The 18,149-nt window shown below is 42.7% G+C and overlaps 1 protein-coding gene across 6 annotated transcripts in view; it reads left to right on the plus strand.

Moving 5' to 3' along the window:
• Nucleotides 1-18,149, plus strand: part of PPP1R12B (protein phosphatase 1 regulatory subunit 12B) — a 916,156-nt gene that overhangs the window by 802,101 nt on the left and 95,906 nt on the right. For all 6 annotated transcript variants that reach the window (XR_013594883.1, XM_078644174.1, XM_078644172.1 and 3 more), the window contains 3 exons: nt 5,025-5,129; nt 5,242-5,292; nt 12,837-12,887. Coding sequence is in view for 5 of the 6 variants with exons in the window: in XM_078644174.1 (XP_078500300.1) it covers nt 5,025-5,129; nt 5,242-5,292; nt 12,837-12,887 (207 nt within the window). In the remaining variant the exon portion in view is untranslated. The remainder of the gene's footprint in view (nt 1-5,024; nt 5,130-5,241; nt 5,293-12,836; nt 12,888-18,149) is intronic.

Raw genomic sequence — 18,149 nt, forward strand, 5'->3', positions numbered from 1 at the left:
GTGTTGCGCTGGCAGGCAAGAAGCGGTGTCCTCGCCACAGTCTCCGCCAGGTTCAGCATTTCCGTATCACTGGCGGTGTGGAGCCCCTCCCACGGTCTCGGCCAACCATAGTAAATGTGAAAGAGCAATGCGCCAGGCGCTTTTGGGAGGGCTCACCACAACACCCCAGAACCATCCGGTCTCTTGCTTGTCCCGAAAAACCTCACAGCTTGCCACCACAGAATAGCAAAAGGTCCGACGCGTTTCGGGGCATACACGCCCCCTCTTCATGGACAATCACACAGAGGCACTGCAGCTCATCTCGGTAATTCAAATGCCTTTTATTTGAAATAAAAGGCATTTGAATTACCGACCTCGCAGAGTGTCCCCAACTTCCTACTTAAGGACTTACCTGAGACTAAACTAGCACGAGCAGGCACACCTACTCAAGGATAAATGAACAACTCATCTTCGAACTACAATGACCAGCGTTCCTTGCTGGAAAGTGTGAGCCACACCCACTTAGGGCGGCCAGAATTCAAATAAAAGGCATTTGAATTACCGAGATGAGCTGCAGTGCCTCTGTGTGATTGTCCATGAAGAGGGGGCGTGTATGCCCCGAAACGCGTCGGACCTTTTGCTAATCTGTGGTGGCAAGCTGTGAGGTTTTTCGGGACAAGCAAGAGACCGGATGGTTCTGGGGTGTTGTGGTGAGCCCTCCCAAAAGCGCCTGGCGCATTGCTCTTTCATATATATATGTGTGTATATATATATATATATGTATATATATATATATGTGTGTATATATGGGTATATATTATATAATATCTCTCTCTCGGTCCATAGTAATTTAGAAAACTTTAAATCTGAGAGTACAAACATGCTTTCTCCCACATGAATCACCCCATATTGTCTCTTTTGACATCATTTTCCAATTCAGAGTGTTTTATTTTTTGCAAATACAGTGACTCCCTGGCATGCCGACGAGCTGACCAAAAATTGCATAAGTATAGAAATGAGGAATAGTCGGTCTAGGGGTGTTTGACTTCAAATGAGTTTCTTGCCAAAAACCACACTTGACTTCTCAACCGGCTGGCAGTTGCCAGATACTTCTGTTTATTAACTAAATCATTTATATTGCATGAAAGACCTTACCTGACCCCAACCTACCTCGTAATAAGCGCAGCTTTCTGTTGCCATACCCAGAATTTGCATTGTACTTTCATATAAAAACAGCACAGCAGCTCTGTGGTACCATCACATTGCCAGTCATCTCACCTCTTGCACACTGACCACCCCAACCCTCTCGGTATTTTGCTTCTATCCCCCGGTGCCCTCCCCCACCCATGGAAGAGAATATCCTGTCCAATCCATTCTCCCTCCTTTACCTCCCACATGGTGGATATCATGGAACAACACCTTGGTCTCAGCTAGGAAAGGACGCACACCCCACTCCCACAAAATCAGAAAAACAATCTTAAAACCTCAGAATATCAGCATTTGCATCAAACTAGACAAAAAATAGCAAACAGGCCTGTTACATTATTAAACTGTGTTCGTCTGAACTTGTTTTAGCAAGTTTTGAGCTTCTGGAAGTGAAGAAAGGGACCAAAAACGACCTTTTATAAAGTTCTTCCAGTTTGGATTGTTGATAAATGGTAGCTTGAACTCCGGCTTCTTTAAACAAACCAATGATGTCCTTGAATTCTCTCCTATGACGAGCTACTGTGAAGAACATATCTGAGTAAATCTGAAGCTTCTTACCATCCTCTAAAACAAACACTTTTTGCTGAATAGCCTTTGAGAGAATCTGTTCCTTTGCCTTAAAGTCAGAAAAGTGTACCAAAATAGTTTGTTTCTGGTTTGCATTCAGAGTTGGATGAAAAGGAGACCTATGAGCTCGTTTTATCGATAAATCGGGTGGGGAGGTCGGCGAGCATGTACTTTTTGAATCAAGTTCTCAATCAGATGGCTTGGTCCCCTCTTCCTGAGATTCCTTGACTTCAGGGATGGCAACACATCTTAAATTTGAACACTGCAAATGATTTCCCAATTCTTCCAGTTTTGGTTTTAACAAGAAGAGTTCCTCAACAAAATCTTCAGCAATCTTTTAATGCCTTCCTATATTGTCTTCTAAATCAGAAACCTGATGCTCAAACGGATTAACTTGGTCAGAGAAGGGTGAGTGCTTCTATGAGATCCTGAGACTGAGACTTTTTGATATCCCTTATTTGAGATAGAGTACTCCCAAACCATTGATTAACAGCTGACAAATTAAGACGACGGGGTTTTAGACTGGCTATCCACCAGAGGTGCTGCCATGTGTAGGAGGGAGAACAATGATGGGTCAAGTGCTGTATTCAAATTATTGATGTGTGACTCAATCCAACTGTTCGGTTCAGAAAACTACTGAAGCATTCTCTTCGCCCCTTTACTTCAACACAATACTTGGATATATCCCCTTTCTCAGTTTAAAAAAAAAAAAATTTAGGGTTCTCACTCTCTTTAGGCTTAGGAACCAAATACCAGTTTAGTTGATGAGGGTTTTTAAATTAGTAGTTTAGTATTGCCATTGCTTTGGCCCCTATTATTAATGGCTGTGTCTGGTGTGCTCCGTTACCGGCACCTGGAAAGTCACCCAAATTAGAATCCAAGTCCATCTTTGCTGGGAGAGCTGCTCCCTCCTCATAATTTTTGAAGTGCTATGAAGTGCAAGGAATGCCTCAAAACTTGTAAAACTGAAAACTATATTAATACACGTGCCATCTAACGAAACATTTTCTACTAAATCCTAATCTGTAGGAAACCATAGTTGGTTCAAGGAAAGAATAGTCTTTTAGCCCGGCCTGTTTCCTGAGTTACTCGCCCAGGAAAACCAGAGCGGTCCTTATTTTGATTTTCAGAAAAGCCTTTAGCTTTCTGGGGAGACTCTCTAAGAACATGAGATTTCATGAGTCCACAGGGGAGCAACAGGGACTAGCCAACTGAACTCAAATAGATATCTGCACCAAGCAAGCTGCACCCGGGTTATGCAGGATACCAATAGGAGGCCAGAAAGAGCTACCACCTTAATCTCAATTCCTTGCGACATAGAGGGCACTCACCACCTGGTGCTCCTACAAGTCTGCTTCTGCCAGGCAGAATCCACTTGAATCCACTTCCTGCAAAATGATAGAAGAAAAATACTGCTTCCAGTTCAGGGTGAAGTCCACCTGAGGGAGCCCCGAGCAGTCTTGCAACCCAATCCTTCAAGCCAAGCGCCATGGTTCCCAGCAAAAGGGTGGTCAGATCCCAGCTGCCTACGAGAGCTCTCATATCCGCCACTGCATTCCCAAACAACCGCGGTGAAAACAGCAAGGTATGGAAGTGACACCGGAGCCAGAACGCTGAGGGAACAATTGGAGCCAATATTTAATAAGGCACCTCAGCAGGGTGCACTCAACAAATGCTGCCTCCATATCCCTAATTGCGCCTCTACAAATTGCCTCTGCATTACGCCACTGACACTTTACTGCCTAGGTAGGGCCTAGCTGGAGGTGCGGTGACTGCAGGTAGTTGCTTCATACGCTGTGAAGCGAGTGTGAGTAAGGTGCTCATTCAGCGCAGAGCCTCAAGAGTGTATTACAAGAGTGCACCCATGGGTTAGAAAAATTGCCCTTAGTTCCAGTACATTATTTGGCATTATCCCCTTATCCAACCTCTGAGCATTTTCTCATAACCCCAAGTTGTGGGCAGAACCTGTTGCATAGTAGAGATTTTGGAGCATGAGCCCATGATTTCAAGCTTAATTGTAATATGACTGAATTGAACTGACTGTATAGCAACTGGTTGCAATACTCTTTCAAATGAAGTTGCACAGATTGCATCTGAAGGCTGGCATATTGAACCAGGTGAATGCAGGGCTTTTAGTTTCCCAACTTTTGGAACCCACAAGCCAAGGTTGACTTGTTTTTTAGGAAGCTGTCCTCTGGTCAATACTATGTTAAATACTGTCTGCTGGGGTCACTGCACATTTGCTATGTTATTTAAAGGAAACAGCAAGATAAAACAGAACTTTGTGGATCAGGCTCTGTCACTCCTAAATAATGAACTCCAACAGCCTCTTGTTGCTGTTCTCATAGTCCATCTGGGGCTGACGTGTTCAAGAAGAAGTTGCCCTGAGGCAGACCTGTCTAAGCCTGCTTACTTCGTTCATGGAAATGCTGTCTTACAGATTTACTTTTTACGCTTTTCTTGGCCCCTTTTTTTTGGGACTTAGCATTTACGATGAATGCTTCTCTACTTTCTTCTCATGCAGCTACCACCCCAAATATCTCTTGCTCCTTGACAGAGGTTGGGGATGACTTGTAACATTTAAGGTAGCTGTGCTGGACAGTTCTTGAATAGGTGTCTGCTTATCTTCTGGCCTTTACTTTTTTGTAAATTACACAAATTGCTACAGAGGATTATATGTATCTACAACCTGGTACATTTGAAAGATCTTGATCTCCCAAAGTGCTGAATGACTTGGTTTGTAGATTCCTAGAGTCACAAGGTGAAACTTTGTCTCCTGTTTTTCCTATACTCCATACTTGAAATGCTACATCTGTACCACTGATCTAGTTAAATTAACCCCTCAGAATACTTCTTTAATTGAGTCTGCTTTCTGACCTGGGCCAGGGCAGCAAGATAATTGAGTGGGATAATTGTCTACAGGCTACATGAGTTGCTTCAGGTGCCTCCTAATGTAGAGAAGTTTGGCTATGTTGCTGAGAGTGTCTTATAGACAGATTTTACTTTTTAATAAAGGTATTAATGTGTCATCATTAAAGTTTTCATTTATGTAATTGCTACAGAATCCTAGAGTATTTGAACACTTTAACTATCATTTAGATATTACTGTGTAACAAAAAGGCTAATAAATAAGCTCTTGCTAAACAGACCAGAATTAGTGCGGAGTTAACACTCTAACCATTTAGAGGAACATGTGTTTGGCACTGCTCCTGCACTCATATAATATATTTTTATATTTATTTTAATATTCACTGTTTTTTTTGTCTATTTAGCTCTATGAGAATGCCTTGTCAGAGAATGAAAACCTCAAGTCGAAGCTGAGAGAAGCCCAGCTGGACCTGGTGGACATTAAAACAAAGCTGGAGAAGGTTGCTCAGGTTAGTATAGTGTATCAGGCTCAAATGTCACTTTTTTTTCTGCCAAGTAAGACGTGGCATATTAGGTGGAAGATTTGATATTTTATTACATTAAGCTGTTCTTTCTTTGCAGAAGCAGGAGCGCTCTTCGGACAGATCATCAATGCTGGAGATGGAGAAAAGGGTGAGTCTCTTATTCTTATTTTTTTTGGTTTATTTAATGTCATTTTTATTATTTTAAATTTCAGAAAATAAAACATTGACACCAGTTAAGTATATCGCCATACAAATAATTCTCACCTTGGTTCTCTGTGTCATGCAAATATCATTGCTTCCAAGTGAATGTTTGCCGTTTGTTCCACCGTATGTGCTCCTTCTGGTAGATACCTCTCCCTGTATATCTTCCCAGGTGGCGGGCTGGATCTGGAAATGCTTTGCAGTAGCTTTTACGTAGTGGAAGGTGGTACCATCGGTGTATGTCCCACTTCACCCTACACGCTGACGCCGGTTGCTCTTTTTCCACACTCACTGTGGATCCAGAGCTCATTTCCTTCCCTTTCTATATTCCTTTACAGAGTGTTTTTCCCAATACCTTTTTCATTGTGATGTAATGTCTCCCCCAAAAAATATCAGGCTGTAAACCGTGCTTCCTTATTGCACGCAAATTTCAGTCATTGACCTGCACAACATTGGTGTCACGTGCCTCAGCACCAAGCCCAATTTCAAGTTTTGCAATAAGTGCTGCCTAATGCATCTAAAGGCGATGAGCGACATAGCCAAGCACACAAAGCCTGTTCAGTTCCAATCCATGTTGCTAGGTCGTTACTGTAACCCATCACCTGGTAAGTCCAAGACTAAGTTTAAAGACCAGTCTAAAAGACACAAAAGAAGTTCAAGCAAGGCTTTTTCCGTCCCCAACATTCTTGCTCCAGAGAGAGGTCTCAGGAAGCATTCAAAATAGCTGACTCCTGCTTAGACACTAGACTGATCTGGTTCTCGAATCAATGCAATCTGACTTTCTCGGGTCATTGTCAACTCTATTACAGATTGCAACTATCAAAAGGGCCATGCTGTAACTCTTTAAAATTGCATCCGGTCTTTCTGGTATGACTACCGGCCCACAAATCTTTTGGGACCTTCCTTTGGACTTTCACTGGTTGGCCATACCCTGAAGTTGACAGGCCTTCTAGACCTCAGACCGTCCCAACTCCGTCACGGGGACATATGTCAACTCCCTTGCCATTAACTCTACTTTTGTTTTCCTGAACTGGTGCTTAAATTGCCTTGATTGAAGATTCTGAACAAGTTTTGGCAGGCCTTGGATGCACTATACCATCAGAAGTTAAAACTACAGATTGAGAATGCCTCTTTTCCTCCTGTTCCTCTGCCACCGAGGCAGGACCTAAGGATAATGTAGACTTTTTCACTCTGATTCTGATGCTCTTCAAGGCCTCAAGCATATTCCCCTCAATGAAGATGATGCCTCTGGTCTCCACTTTCCCTAGACCAGCTTCCAAGCTCAGAGATGACAAAACCATCACAACTAGAAGCGCTGGATAGGGCAAGAAAAACTGTCTCATGTCAGGTTATTTATTAAGGTGGGCCTGCACTCCTGAATATTTCAATGCTCATCAAATCTTAAGAGACAAAGTGTTCCATTCTCAACACTGTTTGGCATGCTATTCACGCTGTGGGATTAGCCCTAAATCCCTTTTAGGTAAAATTGCATGCGAACAAGGCCGAGGGTAACCCAAGGCCTGCGTGAAGCACAGCTAAGGACTGGAAAGTCTCTCCTGATTATCAATACTTTCAATACAAGCTTAAATCAAAACAGTTCTGAATTATTTAAAGAAAAAAGTCAGACATTTGAATTGGGGTTATTACCATTCACTTGTATTCAACAAGTCAACATTCCTAAAATGTTCTCATTACATTGTGAATATTTATCTTTTTTTTTTTTTTTTTTTTATTGAACATAGCAATAGGACGTCATTGGTACAAAAAAGACATCTTTCCCTTCAAATTTTAACATTTAAACAACTTTTAGACAATTAGCAAGAGTTAAAAGAGGAGTAAAAGGAGAACGAGAAATTCATCAAGATTAAAAAGAGAAAACACAGCCGGTTCCATTATTAGGACTTTCAAAAGTCCTGTGCAAAAAACGCCATTTTTAAGTAAACAATACCACTGCGAAGTGCAAAACTGCAATAAAGTGCAACTGCAAAGTGTGGTGCGTTCCAATAAAGTGCAATCTTAAAGTGCTAGTGCAAAATAGTGCAAAAACAGCTAGTACAAATCTGCAATCATACAAATAAAGTGCAAATATTCTGACAAAGACCCTATTACATTCATTAATGAGCCGGCTGTTAATAAAAAAAAAACTTTTCTTAACCAATCTCGACTATCTTTCTTTTCTCTTTCCCGATCATCCTCCCTTCAATAATTCCAGATTCTCAAAATATTTCCAATTTCTTTTAAATCTTACAATAGCTCCCACCCGACCTGCATATGCTTTTTCAAAATTACGTGTTCTCCTCATTTTATTAAACCATTTTAGCTGTGATGGAATCTCCCTGGATTTCCAATTTTGAAGTATCAAAGACCGAGCAACTGCAAAAGATATAAAAATAAATACTTCTTCAGTTTTGCTAAACCTGCTCCTGTCTTTGCATATGCCAAACAAGGCCACCTCAGCTACTGGCAAGAATGTTTTCCCAATTGCCAGCTCAATGTCTGCAAATATCCCCCTCCAAAAAGATTCTAACTTCGGGCAAGCAAAAAAGATATGATGCCATCCTCCCTGGCCCATAGCTTTGCATCTAAAACACCTGTTCTCAACTTCTGGGTACATTCTTTCCAGGGCCTCCGATGTATAGTATGCCAGCCAACGTGATAGAAAGGACATTCTCTTATAGTTAGCTGCCCGAAGGGATTTATTTCCCAGGTGGCACAATACCTCCCAGTCCTTAACAGAAAGAGTGCACTGTGTCGAGAGGCGTATTTTATCTAAATGTCTATCTACTAATGAGGATGATCTGGCGAAGTAGAGCATTTTATACCAGTGTCCTACACCTTTGTTTTTTCCTCCATACAGGGCTGTTATCAGGGCAGTGGGAGAATTAAGCAAACCACTTATTTCCTTTCTAATAAAATAGGCCATCTGTATATATTCAAAAAATGTGGGACGCCTAGGGTTATTCGTTCTAGCTAGAACCTCATGCCAGCTGATTACCCTATTTTGAACTATCAGATGTCTCAGTTCGCAGAACCCACAAAGTTCCCAGTTCTTTATATGGGTCAAGCTTATTTGAAGACACATTTTAGAGCATTTGATTAAGCTCAAGTAATTAGAACCATCAGAGCCATGTTTTTTAAAAAGGAGCAGACATCTTGATATATATACCCTTTCAGCGTCTTATATCTTGCTTTCTTGGGGAGTTTTACTGTTTTCAGAAAGATTGGAATTTGAGAACCTGCCTCCTGTACCATCAATTCAAGGAAAAAATTGTCTCTCGTCTGTCTAGTCCTTAATAATCCTGCCACAATATCAAAAAAAGCTGCTTCATAATATGTCCTAATATGGGGAAGAGCCAGGCCACCTTGATCAACAGATAGTTGAACCACCGGGAGCTTGACTCTTGAGGGCTTTTTGTTCCAGATAAATTGTGCACACGTCTGACATATATTTTGGCAGTGCTGTGCTTTCAGTGTTCTGCTTTGTTTGGATCCTCATTTATCAGAGTACCAAGTTCAATCGACGGGTAAGCGGCATAGCCACTTCATATTCTCATCTAATACTTCTCACGGGGCAGTAGTGATGGAGAGTAGTCTACTTCCCTTATTCACGAGCAATTAAAAGTTACACACTTATTTATTGAAATTTTCACGTATTTTTCAAGCCCTTCACGATTCAGTCACATTTTTTTTTTTTTGCAGAGTTTTATATAGCGCGAACTAGAACCGAACCGAATCAGTTATCAGAGCGCTTTACATAGCACCAGTTACGTTACATGAGGACACACTTTCATTTTTAGGCACGGGGAGATTAAGTGATTTGCCCAGAATCACAGGAGGTTTTTGGCGTCGTTACCGAGACTCGAACCCAGATCCCCAGGTTGAGGTCGAACGCCTTAGCCGTTAGGCCAACCCCTCTCCCCAATTACATTACACCCCTACTCTTGATCCTTATCTCTCTTGAGTGCAAATCCTAGTTTATTTGTTCACATCGTGAAAAAACAGTGGCTCATTGTATATTTATTCTATTTCTGTTGTAGCTCTGAACGGAGGACACACTTCAATTAAATTGTGAATTCTTTAATCAGATTACCCCTGAGGAAGGGTTTCTTGAAAACCCGAAATGCATTGGGTGCAATTGTAATATTGTTTAAGATTCACAACATAACTTTTTATTTCACTTTGTGTATATGATGAGAAATATTCACAATGTAATGAGAAAATTTTAGGAATGTTGACTTGTTGAATACAAGTGAATGGTAATAACCCCAATTCAAATGTCTTTGACTTTTTTTCTTTAAATAATTCAGAACTGTTTTGATTTAAGCTTGTATTGAAAGTATTGATAACCCGGAGAGACTTTCCAGTGCTTAGCTGTGCTTCACGCAGGCCTTGGGTTACCCTTGGCCTTGTTTGCATCTCATGTCAGGGTGGCATCCACAATCAAGACCATGAGCCACTTTACACCATAAGCAGATGTTTTCCAAAAGGCACCCAATTGCTGGCCAATTCAATGCAAAGTTTCCATTGAGGGCCAACCTATACCAACAGGTGCATGAACCCAGGATCCCACACAGCATCAGAACCTCCCATAGTTGATCAAGCTTTCTTGTCTGAAACATTGGGATCACAGCTAGGATGTCTCAAAGCTGTTATATTGATGTAAAGGACATCAAAGTCACTGTGTACAAATGTCTTCATAATGAAAAACCTCTGCACTGGCCAAAGATGTGTTTTGTTGACAGAGAACCCCCAGAGTGGACAACGCCACCACCGCCACCTGTAGGTGGTTTGAGAATAGCTGAATCAAGCCTACCTTCATTATACAGTTGAGGAACGGAATACCTGTATCCCTGACAACTTGTTGTAAACACGGAAGGGCTGAAAGGCAGTTGAGTAAACAAAAACCCTCATCATATAGTGGCAATATTTACCGGTGGACTGTAGGATCGGCACATGGCAATATAAGTCTTAAAGAAAGCCAATCATATCTCTGAGTCAAATATAAAAAATTACCTTGGCCCAGCGTTGTTACGGAGACTGAGGTCTAAATTGGTCTCAGTCCCTTGCCCTGCTTGGGAACCAGAAACTAAAAAAAATAGCTGTCCATTCCCCTTCCCCACAAAAATTGCTCCCTTTGCTAACCTCGGGCTTGAACTAGAGGAACATGGGAGTAGTAACCAAGAAGCATAACTATCCGAATGGCCATTTGGTCCTAAGAAACTGAACGCACTGGGAAGGCAGTGTCCTGTCTTACCTCTCGTGTGCCTGAAGTGGTACTTAAAGGAGAACCCAAATACGTTTGTTAGTGGTGATGCCAGTTGAAGTGTAGGATTACTGCTGCATCAGCCGATGGCTTGTCCCAAACCAGTGCCCCTGGAGCCATGAAAGGGCTGGACTGGCTGCTGGAAAATCCTGCAATAGGCAATCACTCCTGAGTATTCCAATTCTGCTGGTGGGTTTGATGAGCAGAGGAAAGTAACACAATCGAACAAGCCATATCTCTGTTGTTGTAAAAGCATCCTTTCTTTCAAAGCAATGCCTTTCTTGCTAAAACTGCCTGGACTCACCGAGAGGCATGTCTATTAGTGATGCTTAAACGTCCTTGGAAAACCCAGGATCACATATCCAAACATCGTTTTCTTACACCACTTGCACCCATAGCCCAGGTCACACAAGTTGTAGTGTCTAGGCCAGTGGCATGTCCTCTACTGTCTGGCTTAAGATTTCTGGAATTCATTTGCCCAGAGTCAGCAAAATCTCACCTGCCATGTCCCCAAAGGGCATGAGCGCAGTGGCTGAAAAGACACACAGCATTCAATGATCAAAGCTCAAGGCTAGCCAAAAGAAAGACTCTCAAGCCCATAGTGTTGATTTACTTGAATTCACTTGAATTCACTGCCTGGACGTGTAGTGGGAAAATAATTCAGATTAATTCTGCTCATTGATGCATGAACAAGAAGATGCTCTTAAGTTGGATGCTTTATCATGAAAGTTGCATCTGGTGCAGGTCTTAGACTGCATGCAATAAATAAAACTGATTGGTGGTCAGGCAAGGTGTAGACCAAGTTGCCTTTTCTGCGTAGTTGTACCTTGACTTTTGTTCATCCGTTTGCTTTGCAAGTATGACTGGTTGAGAGAGCTGAGTTGGAATCCCCTGCTTGTCCTTGCCCTTCGCTTCTGCCCGCTGAAGCTCCATGTCTGGTGCTTCCTAAACTCTAAGGCCACTTTAATCATATTATGCATTGACTATGTTACCTCTCATATGATGAACATACTCTCTGTTCATCAGGCTCTGTCCCCATGACACAATCACTGTCTGAGGCTTCCAAGATCGAACGACAAAGAGAGCCCACCCACAGGAAAAGAGTGTATTTCTCTGTGGTGCAGTGCTGCCACTGAGCTGCCCTGTCTGCTCCCTACCACATCTTGCTGTGCAGAAGAACTTGGATGCCTCTGGCTAATTTGAGATGTTAGAATTTAGCATCCTAGGTGTATCCAGATGCTCCCCATCTTACTTCTACTTTATGTTTTGCACATTTTATTTTTCCTTTGTATGGGTTATTTTGATTTGATGCAAACCAAGGATGTTTTGACTGCTAGTTAGATTTTGCCTTAGGTCTGGGATGCAATGAATGAACAAAACAGATAAATTAATAGGGGTCGCACAAAACCTCCTGTGTATGTAGTTCACAAGAATGAACCAGTGTGGAAACTACCACAGACCTGCTAGAGACTCACTATGGTAACTGTAGATATATGGGATCCCCATATTGCTCTTAGAACACACAGATAACCACAACAGTATATTCATTTTTGCTATTTGTAAACACCATTTAGGACATATTAGATGAAAGGCACTTATTAGTGATTATTTGAAAACCCTTCGAAAAGGCAAATATACAAAATATGAAGAAATAGAAAATACCTAATACTGTATTAGACCCAACAGGAGCCTGATATAAATGTACATTCTCCTATCCCCTAATATCTTTCTTATGGTTTATACGCACTTTGTCAAATCACTCTTCAGAGTTCACAGACAGTTTCTAATGGAAATCCAGAAATTCCTTGTTGAGCAACCAAAGCCCAGGGTCTTTACTCCTGTTAACATATAAAGTATATTGTTCAGTTCTGAAACGGATCACAAGATGTTCAAGAAAGTGAAAATAACATGTAAAACAGTGGCATTCAGTGTGTTCATATGGAGGCTTTCAAATAATATTTCTGAATGCCCGCAATGGTAAAAAATGTATAAGTTTATTCATTTTACGAGTAAAATCAAATCAAAGTCATCATGTAACCAATAACCTTGAATTAATCAGTAAATAACTATTTCTTGCTAACCGCACATGGAGCAGGTATCACAGGCTACAAGTAAAAAATGGTTATACTTGGAGATGTTCTGGAAACTCTAGAGCAAGAAAAGGTTTCTATGAGCCCTTCGGCAGAGTATTACTGAAGTGTTCTTTTTTTTATTTCTATCCTTAATAGGAGAAGAGAGCTCTGGAAAGGAAGATGTCCGAGATGGAGGAGGAAGTGAAGGTAGGTGTCTCGTTTTGTGTCTGACTCTTGGATCCATTATAAACACAATATTGTTCATTATATCTTTAACTAAACAGTTCATACTAATGCTAGTGTGGGAGGGATCTACATTGAATCACAACTGAATCTGTGTAGTGGTGAATGACTATGAAGCAGTAATGAAAGAGTTTGGAATAGTGACTGACGAACCATAGCCCCACGTTTTGGACTTCCTTGCTCTATCTACAGCATGGCTGCGTTCATTTCACTGTCCTTTTCTTTGTTGTTTGTTATTATGCTGTCTGTGTTTGCTATTCATCCTCTTACATAGTCTTAGGGAGAGAAGGAAAATGGTATTCCTAGGATGATGGCAAGATATTTGTCTGTGAATGTTTTGGGTCATTGCAAATGGTGAACTATTCATATATGCCAAGAGAGTAAACCATGCACCTTCATGGTAAATATAAAAACAAATTACAAAATTTCCCCGAAGTTTTAAAGTTTATATACATATAATTCTCTCAGAAATTCAGCAGACAACGGATAAAAGTCACAGTTGAAAGAACACCAATAACTGATCTTACCAGAGAGTGACTGTAAAATGGAGGTCCACTGTGTGCACAGCAGCCAGAGAGGTTTGTGCACTGATAATCCTGTGTCCAATCAATATGCAACTAGCTTCACATCTTCAGTATCTGAATGCCTTGACATCCTATCACCAGGAGAGCATGTATTTCTCTTTTCAGATTCAACAGTAATAGAACAAAGTGTCCCAATTAACCGTTTGCTCACTGGACCTACTACCTGGAAAAGAAAGCCCTCCTCTCTCCCCAGATTTGCCACTGGGCACAGTTATTTGAGACAATAGAACACATGGTGTTCTCTGGTCTCTTTGTTTTTACATGGAGACTTGCGGTGCAAGTCTTGGGGAAATCTGTGTGTCAATGCCCGTGTCCATGTCCCACAAATGTAGCTTAATGTTGCTTGACTTGACAGACCAGTAGGGAAAGCCAAGAGTTGCTAAAAACATTCAAACAGGGTCAGGCTTTGGGCTTCAGTTTGCTAGAACTGTGGAAACACCTGCTTGCCTAAGGAAGAGCAGAATCTTATTTCTCCAGTATTGGAGTATCTTTCATAGATTCACATGCTTGAATCATCCCCATCGTCGAGGTGGGAGTCCTGCAGTACATTCTAAAACAGTAGCAGAAATTAAAGCTTGCAATGGCATACAGGCATTGAATTTAATAGCTTATCCATTTCATTTAAAAAAGACCAAACTCCAGCCAATCAGACAACAGCACCCTTAGAACCATCCCAACAGTGGCATCTTACCTCCGATTTTCTCTGCATGTCGTGTGTGAGCTCCTCTCAGTTCTTCTGATTTGGTTATTCCAGATTACTTCAACTGTGTTCCAGTATTTCAGAACACATAAAGAAAGGATATTTTAGACCTTGTAGGAGCTGTGGTAAGAGAAAGCTGCACTCTGAAGATCCCCATAGAAAGAGTATCTCCTGCCTTAATCCCACCCACAAGGTATAAGAATCTAAAATCTGCAGGACCTTTTCACCTAAAACCCTCAAAGATCATGAGGGAAGACTTTTGATTTGGCTTAAGACTCGAAAAGCCAAAACTGACATAGTTTCTGAAGAAAGGATAGTGAGAGTTCTTCAGTATTGGGGTGTCTTTCATAGATTCACATGCCTGAATCATTCCCCGTCGTCGGAGTGGGAGTACCACGGTACATAAAAAAGCAATAACTACGCACATAATAACCCAAAACCCTTGGTGGGATGAATCCAAGAAGTAAAGTAGCCCAAAACTACAAAGAAAAAGTTCCACATCTATGACTATCATAGTCATTATACATAGTCCATACTGCAGCCAATCAGGCGACAGCACCCACCAGAATGTTCTCCTCAGAGGCTCAGGCTCTCAGATTTTCTACAGCACGTCGTGTGAAGGGAGTCTCCCTGAGCTCTGCTCAGTATTTCTCAATTCTTCAGGAATTTGTCTGCACTTAGGGTGTCTTCTTCAATGAAATCTCTATTCAGACCTTGTGAGTCTTGTGGTAAGCTCTGGATTTTCTCTGAAGACCCCCACAAGAAATGCCTCTACTGCCTGTACCCGGATCACCAGGTGAGAGACTGCAAGATATGCAGGACCTTCCCTCAGAAAACCCTCAGAGACAGAGACAGGGGCGCCTACGTCTGTGGCTACAGAAGATTAAAGATCAAAATAATCCAGTTTCTGAGGTGGGAAGTATTGCCTCTGGGTCATCTGTGTCCTCTAGGAAGAGGACTTCTGAAGAGGTTTTGTCTTCTCCTGGGGCAAAGGTGTTGAGGAAACAACAACCCTCTATGGGTTCTGATATGCCTTCCACCTCAAAAAAGGCTACTCCACCTTCTAAAGGCAAACCTCTGTCTTTCACGCCCCCAAGAAAGTCTACGAAATCTGTACTTTCAAAGATGACGAAATCTGTACTTTCAAAGATGACATCTAAGAAGATTTCCTCCCAGACGAAGACCCCATCTTCGACGCGACGTCTACATCGACAGTGACCTTCTCGTCACCGAGGCCTCAAATGATTGTCTTCGGCCTCATCCCCGTCAACACTGGTCTCCGTATCTGTAACACCCATCTTGTCAACGTGAGAGACAGTGCCTTTCACCGGCGTCCCGTCGACGACGAAGGCTAGAAGAATCTCGTTGACGACCTCGTCAAGGACCACTTCATCTTCAAAGGTTGCCTTGTCGAAGGCTTCCTCGTGGACGGCGGGCTCATCGTCGAGAACTACATCGCCGTCGACGGCCGTATCATCGACGAAGACTACCTCGTCAACGGTTTTATCTTTGGTTACAACTCCATCGACGACGACCGCGACGATGCCCCTCGCATCGACGCAGAAATTGTCCTCTTGTACTGCGCTGCAAGTCTGGTCAGCGTCTACTGCTATGACATCTACGCCGTCTACGACAACACCTTCTTTGTTGAAGAGGCGTGGTTCTATGCTGAAATCACTGTCTCCATTGTATATTTCTCCAAATAAGGTACCTCTTCAGGTTCATGAACAATCACTGGACTCAGAAGAAAGTGATGAGGACTCTGAGGTGGATGACTGATTCCTAACAGCTAGAGCCCTTCAGAATTGTTCATAAAGTATCAGGAGGATGATCAGGATGAACAGCCTTCCCCTGAACCTGTGGCCCCACCTCCGAATACTATACCTTCAGCTCAGATGCCTCTAGCCTTACTGAATAATCTCCAACATATCCTAGACGAATATTACCGCCGGTTCCCTCCTTCTGAATCGTCAGGGTCCGTTCCACCGGCACCTGTGCCTCAAGCTTCCACCTCAGCATTCAGGTCTCCTACACCACCTTCACCAGTACCATCACACCATTCTCCTGATGCTAATTTATCGGATGATGATGGAGAGGAAGGTGAAGTGGATGAAAGATCTCTTATGTCGGAGTGGGACGAGTACCAAATCCAAACTCCATCTCCTTCAACTCCAGTTCCCACCGATTCTCCACCAGCGGATATCGGAGGCTTCCACCTCCTCATGGAAAGAGCAACTCAAAGATTCCTTCTTCCCATGGAAACGAAGAAGGATGAATGCTTCCTGCACGATTTTAAGGATCCGCCAAGGAGGCAGATACAAACATTTCCAATTATAGATTTTATCTAGAAGGAGGGATTGAAGGTAATGACAACTCCTGCGTCTATCTCCCTAGTTTTGCCCCGGCTGGACAAAAAATATAAAGCGCCAGACAATTCACCGGCATGCCTCGTGGGTCACCCGAAGGCTGACTCCGTAATTGTACAAGCTGCTCAAAGATGGGCTAGAAATCCTTCTTCTCCAATCAATGCCCCACCTGACAGGGATGGCAGTTAGTTAGACTCAACTGGGAAAAGAGTCTCCACCATGGCAGCGACAACAGTCCGTGCAGCCAATTCACTAGCCATCTTGGGTCGGTATGACCGACAAATGTGGTCGGACATCTCACCATATATCAACATGTTACCAGAACCTTCAAAAGCTGAAGCTCTGAAGATCTTACAGGCAGGGGAACGTAAATCTCTGCGGAGATTATAGATTCGGCCGTGGATGTGGCATCCACAGGTTTCGGGCAGCTAGCGGGTGCTGACGTTCTGCGTAGGTAAGGCTGGTTAAAGGCTACATTTTTCGCCAGGAGGTTCAGGCAAAGATAATTGACATGCCATTTGATGGAGAGCCCACATGTAGAAGAAGCCCTTCAAACCATCAAGAAGGACAACGAGAGAGCCAGAACTCTCGGCACCTTACAATTTCGTAAGCCACCCTTTCGAGGTGCGAAAGGACGTGGATCGTTTTCCAATCGAGGGACCTAAAACCAACAGAAATCTTATCAATCGTATCAAGGAAATCAACGATTCCAGTCACAAAGACAGCAGTCATATGGACAACGTAACAATGCCTATTCACAAAATAAAAGGAAGCCTTCCTACCACGGAAGAGATACAAATAAGAAACAATGAGAACCGCCACCTGCCACCGCTTCTACCGCTGTCCCATGTAAAGGTTGGAGGAAGAATCTCCCAATTTTACTCCAACTGGTCCTCAATAACATCGAACAAGTGGGTCTTGGACATCGTGGCCAGAGGCAATGCTATAGAATTCGAAAAGTTTCCTCCAAATTTTCCCCGAAGAGGCCCACCTCCAGCTCATCTCGGAGGGCTGTTTTCCCAGACAAATCTGATGATACAAAAAGGAACGAACGAGAGAGTCTCCCAGTTACAGAGAGGGACAGGATTTTCTTCAAGATTTTTCCTAATAATGAAAGAATCGGGAGAATGGCGTCCCATTCTCGATCTTTGCTCCCTTAACAAACACCTAAGGAAATTGTCCTTTCAGATGTTGACACTTCAAGAAATTCTTCAACTTCTGTCGGCAGGCCACCATCGATCTTCAAGATGTGTACTTCCATGTTCGGATCCTTCCCAGACACAAAGGACTTGCTGTTCAGGGTGGCTGGCAGGGACTTCCAGTTCAAGGTCCTTCCCTTCGGACTACGGTTGGCACCCCGGGTGTTTACGAAGGTTCTAGCACCAGTAGCGGCGCACCTCCGTCTTGAAGGGATTCAATTATTTCCTTATTTAGACTGCCTTATGAAGGCGAATTCTTTTTCGGACACAGACACCCATGTACAGAGATGACTGTCCTTATTTCAGTCGCTGGGTTGCTCTATCAACCTCAACAAGTCCCACCTGGTTCCTTCGAAAAAATAAACGTTTTTAGGGGC

Source organism: Lissotriton helveticus, chromosome 5_1, assembly GCF_964261635.1.
Source record: "Lissotriton helveticus chromosome 5_1, aLisHel1.1, whole genome shotgun sequence".
Lineage (NCBI taxonomy): Eukaryota > Metazoa > Chordata > Amphibia > Caudata > Salamandridae > Lissotriton > Lissotriton helveticus.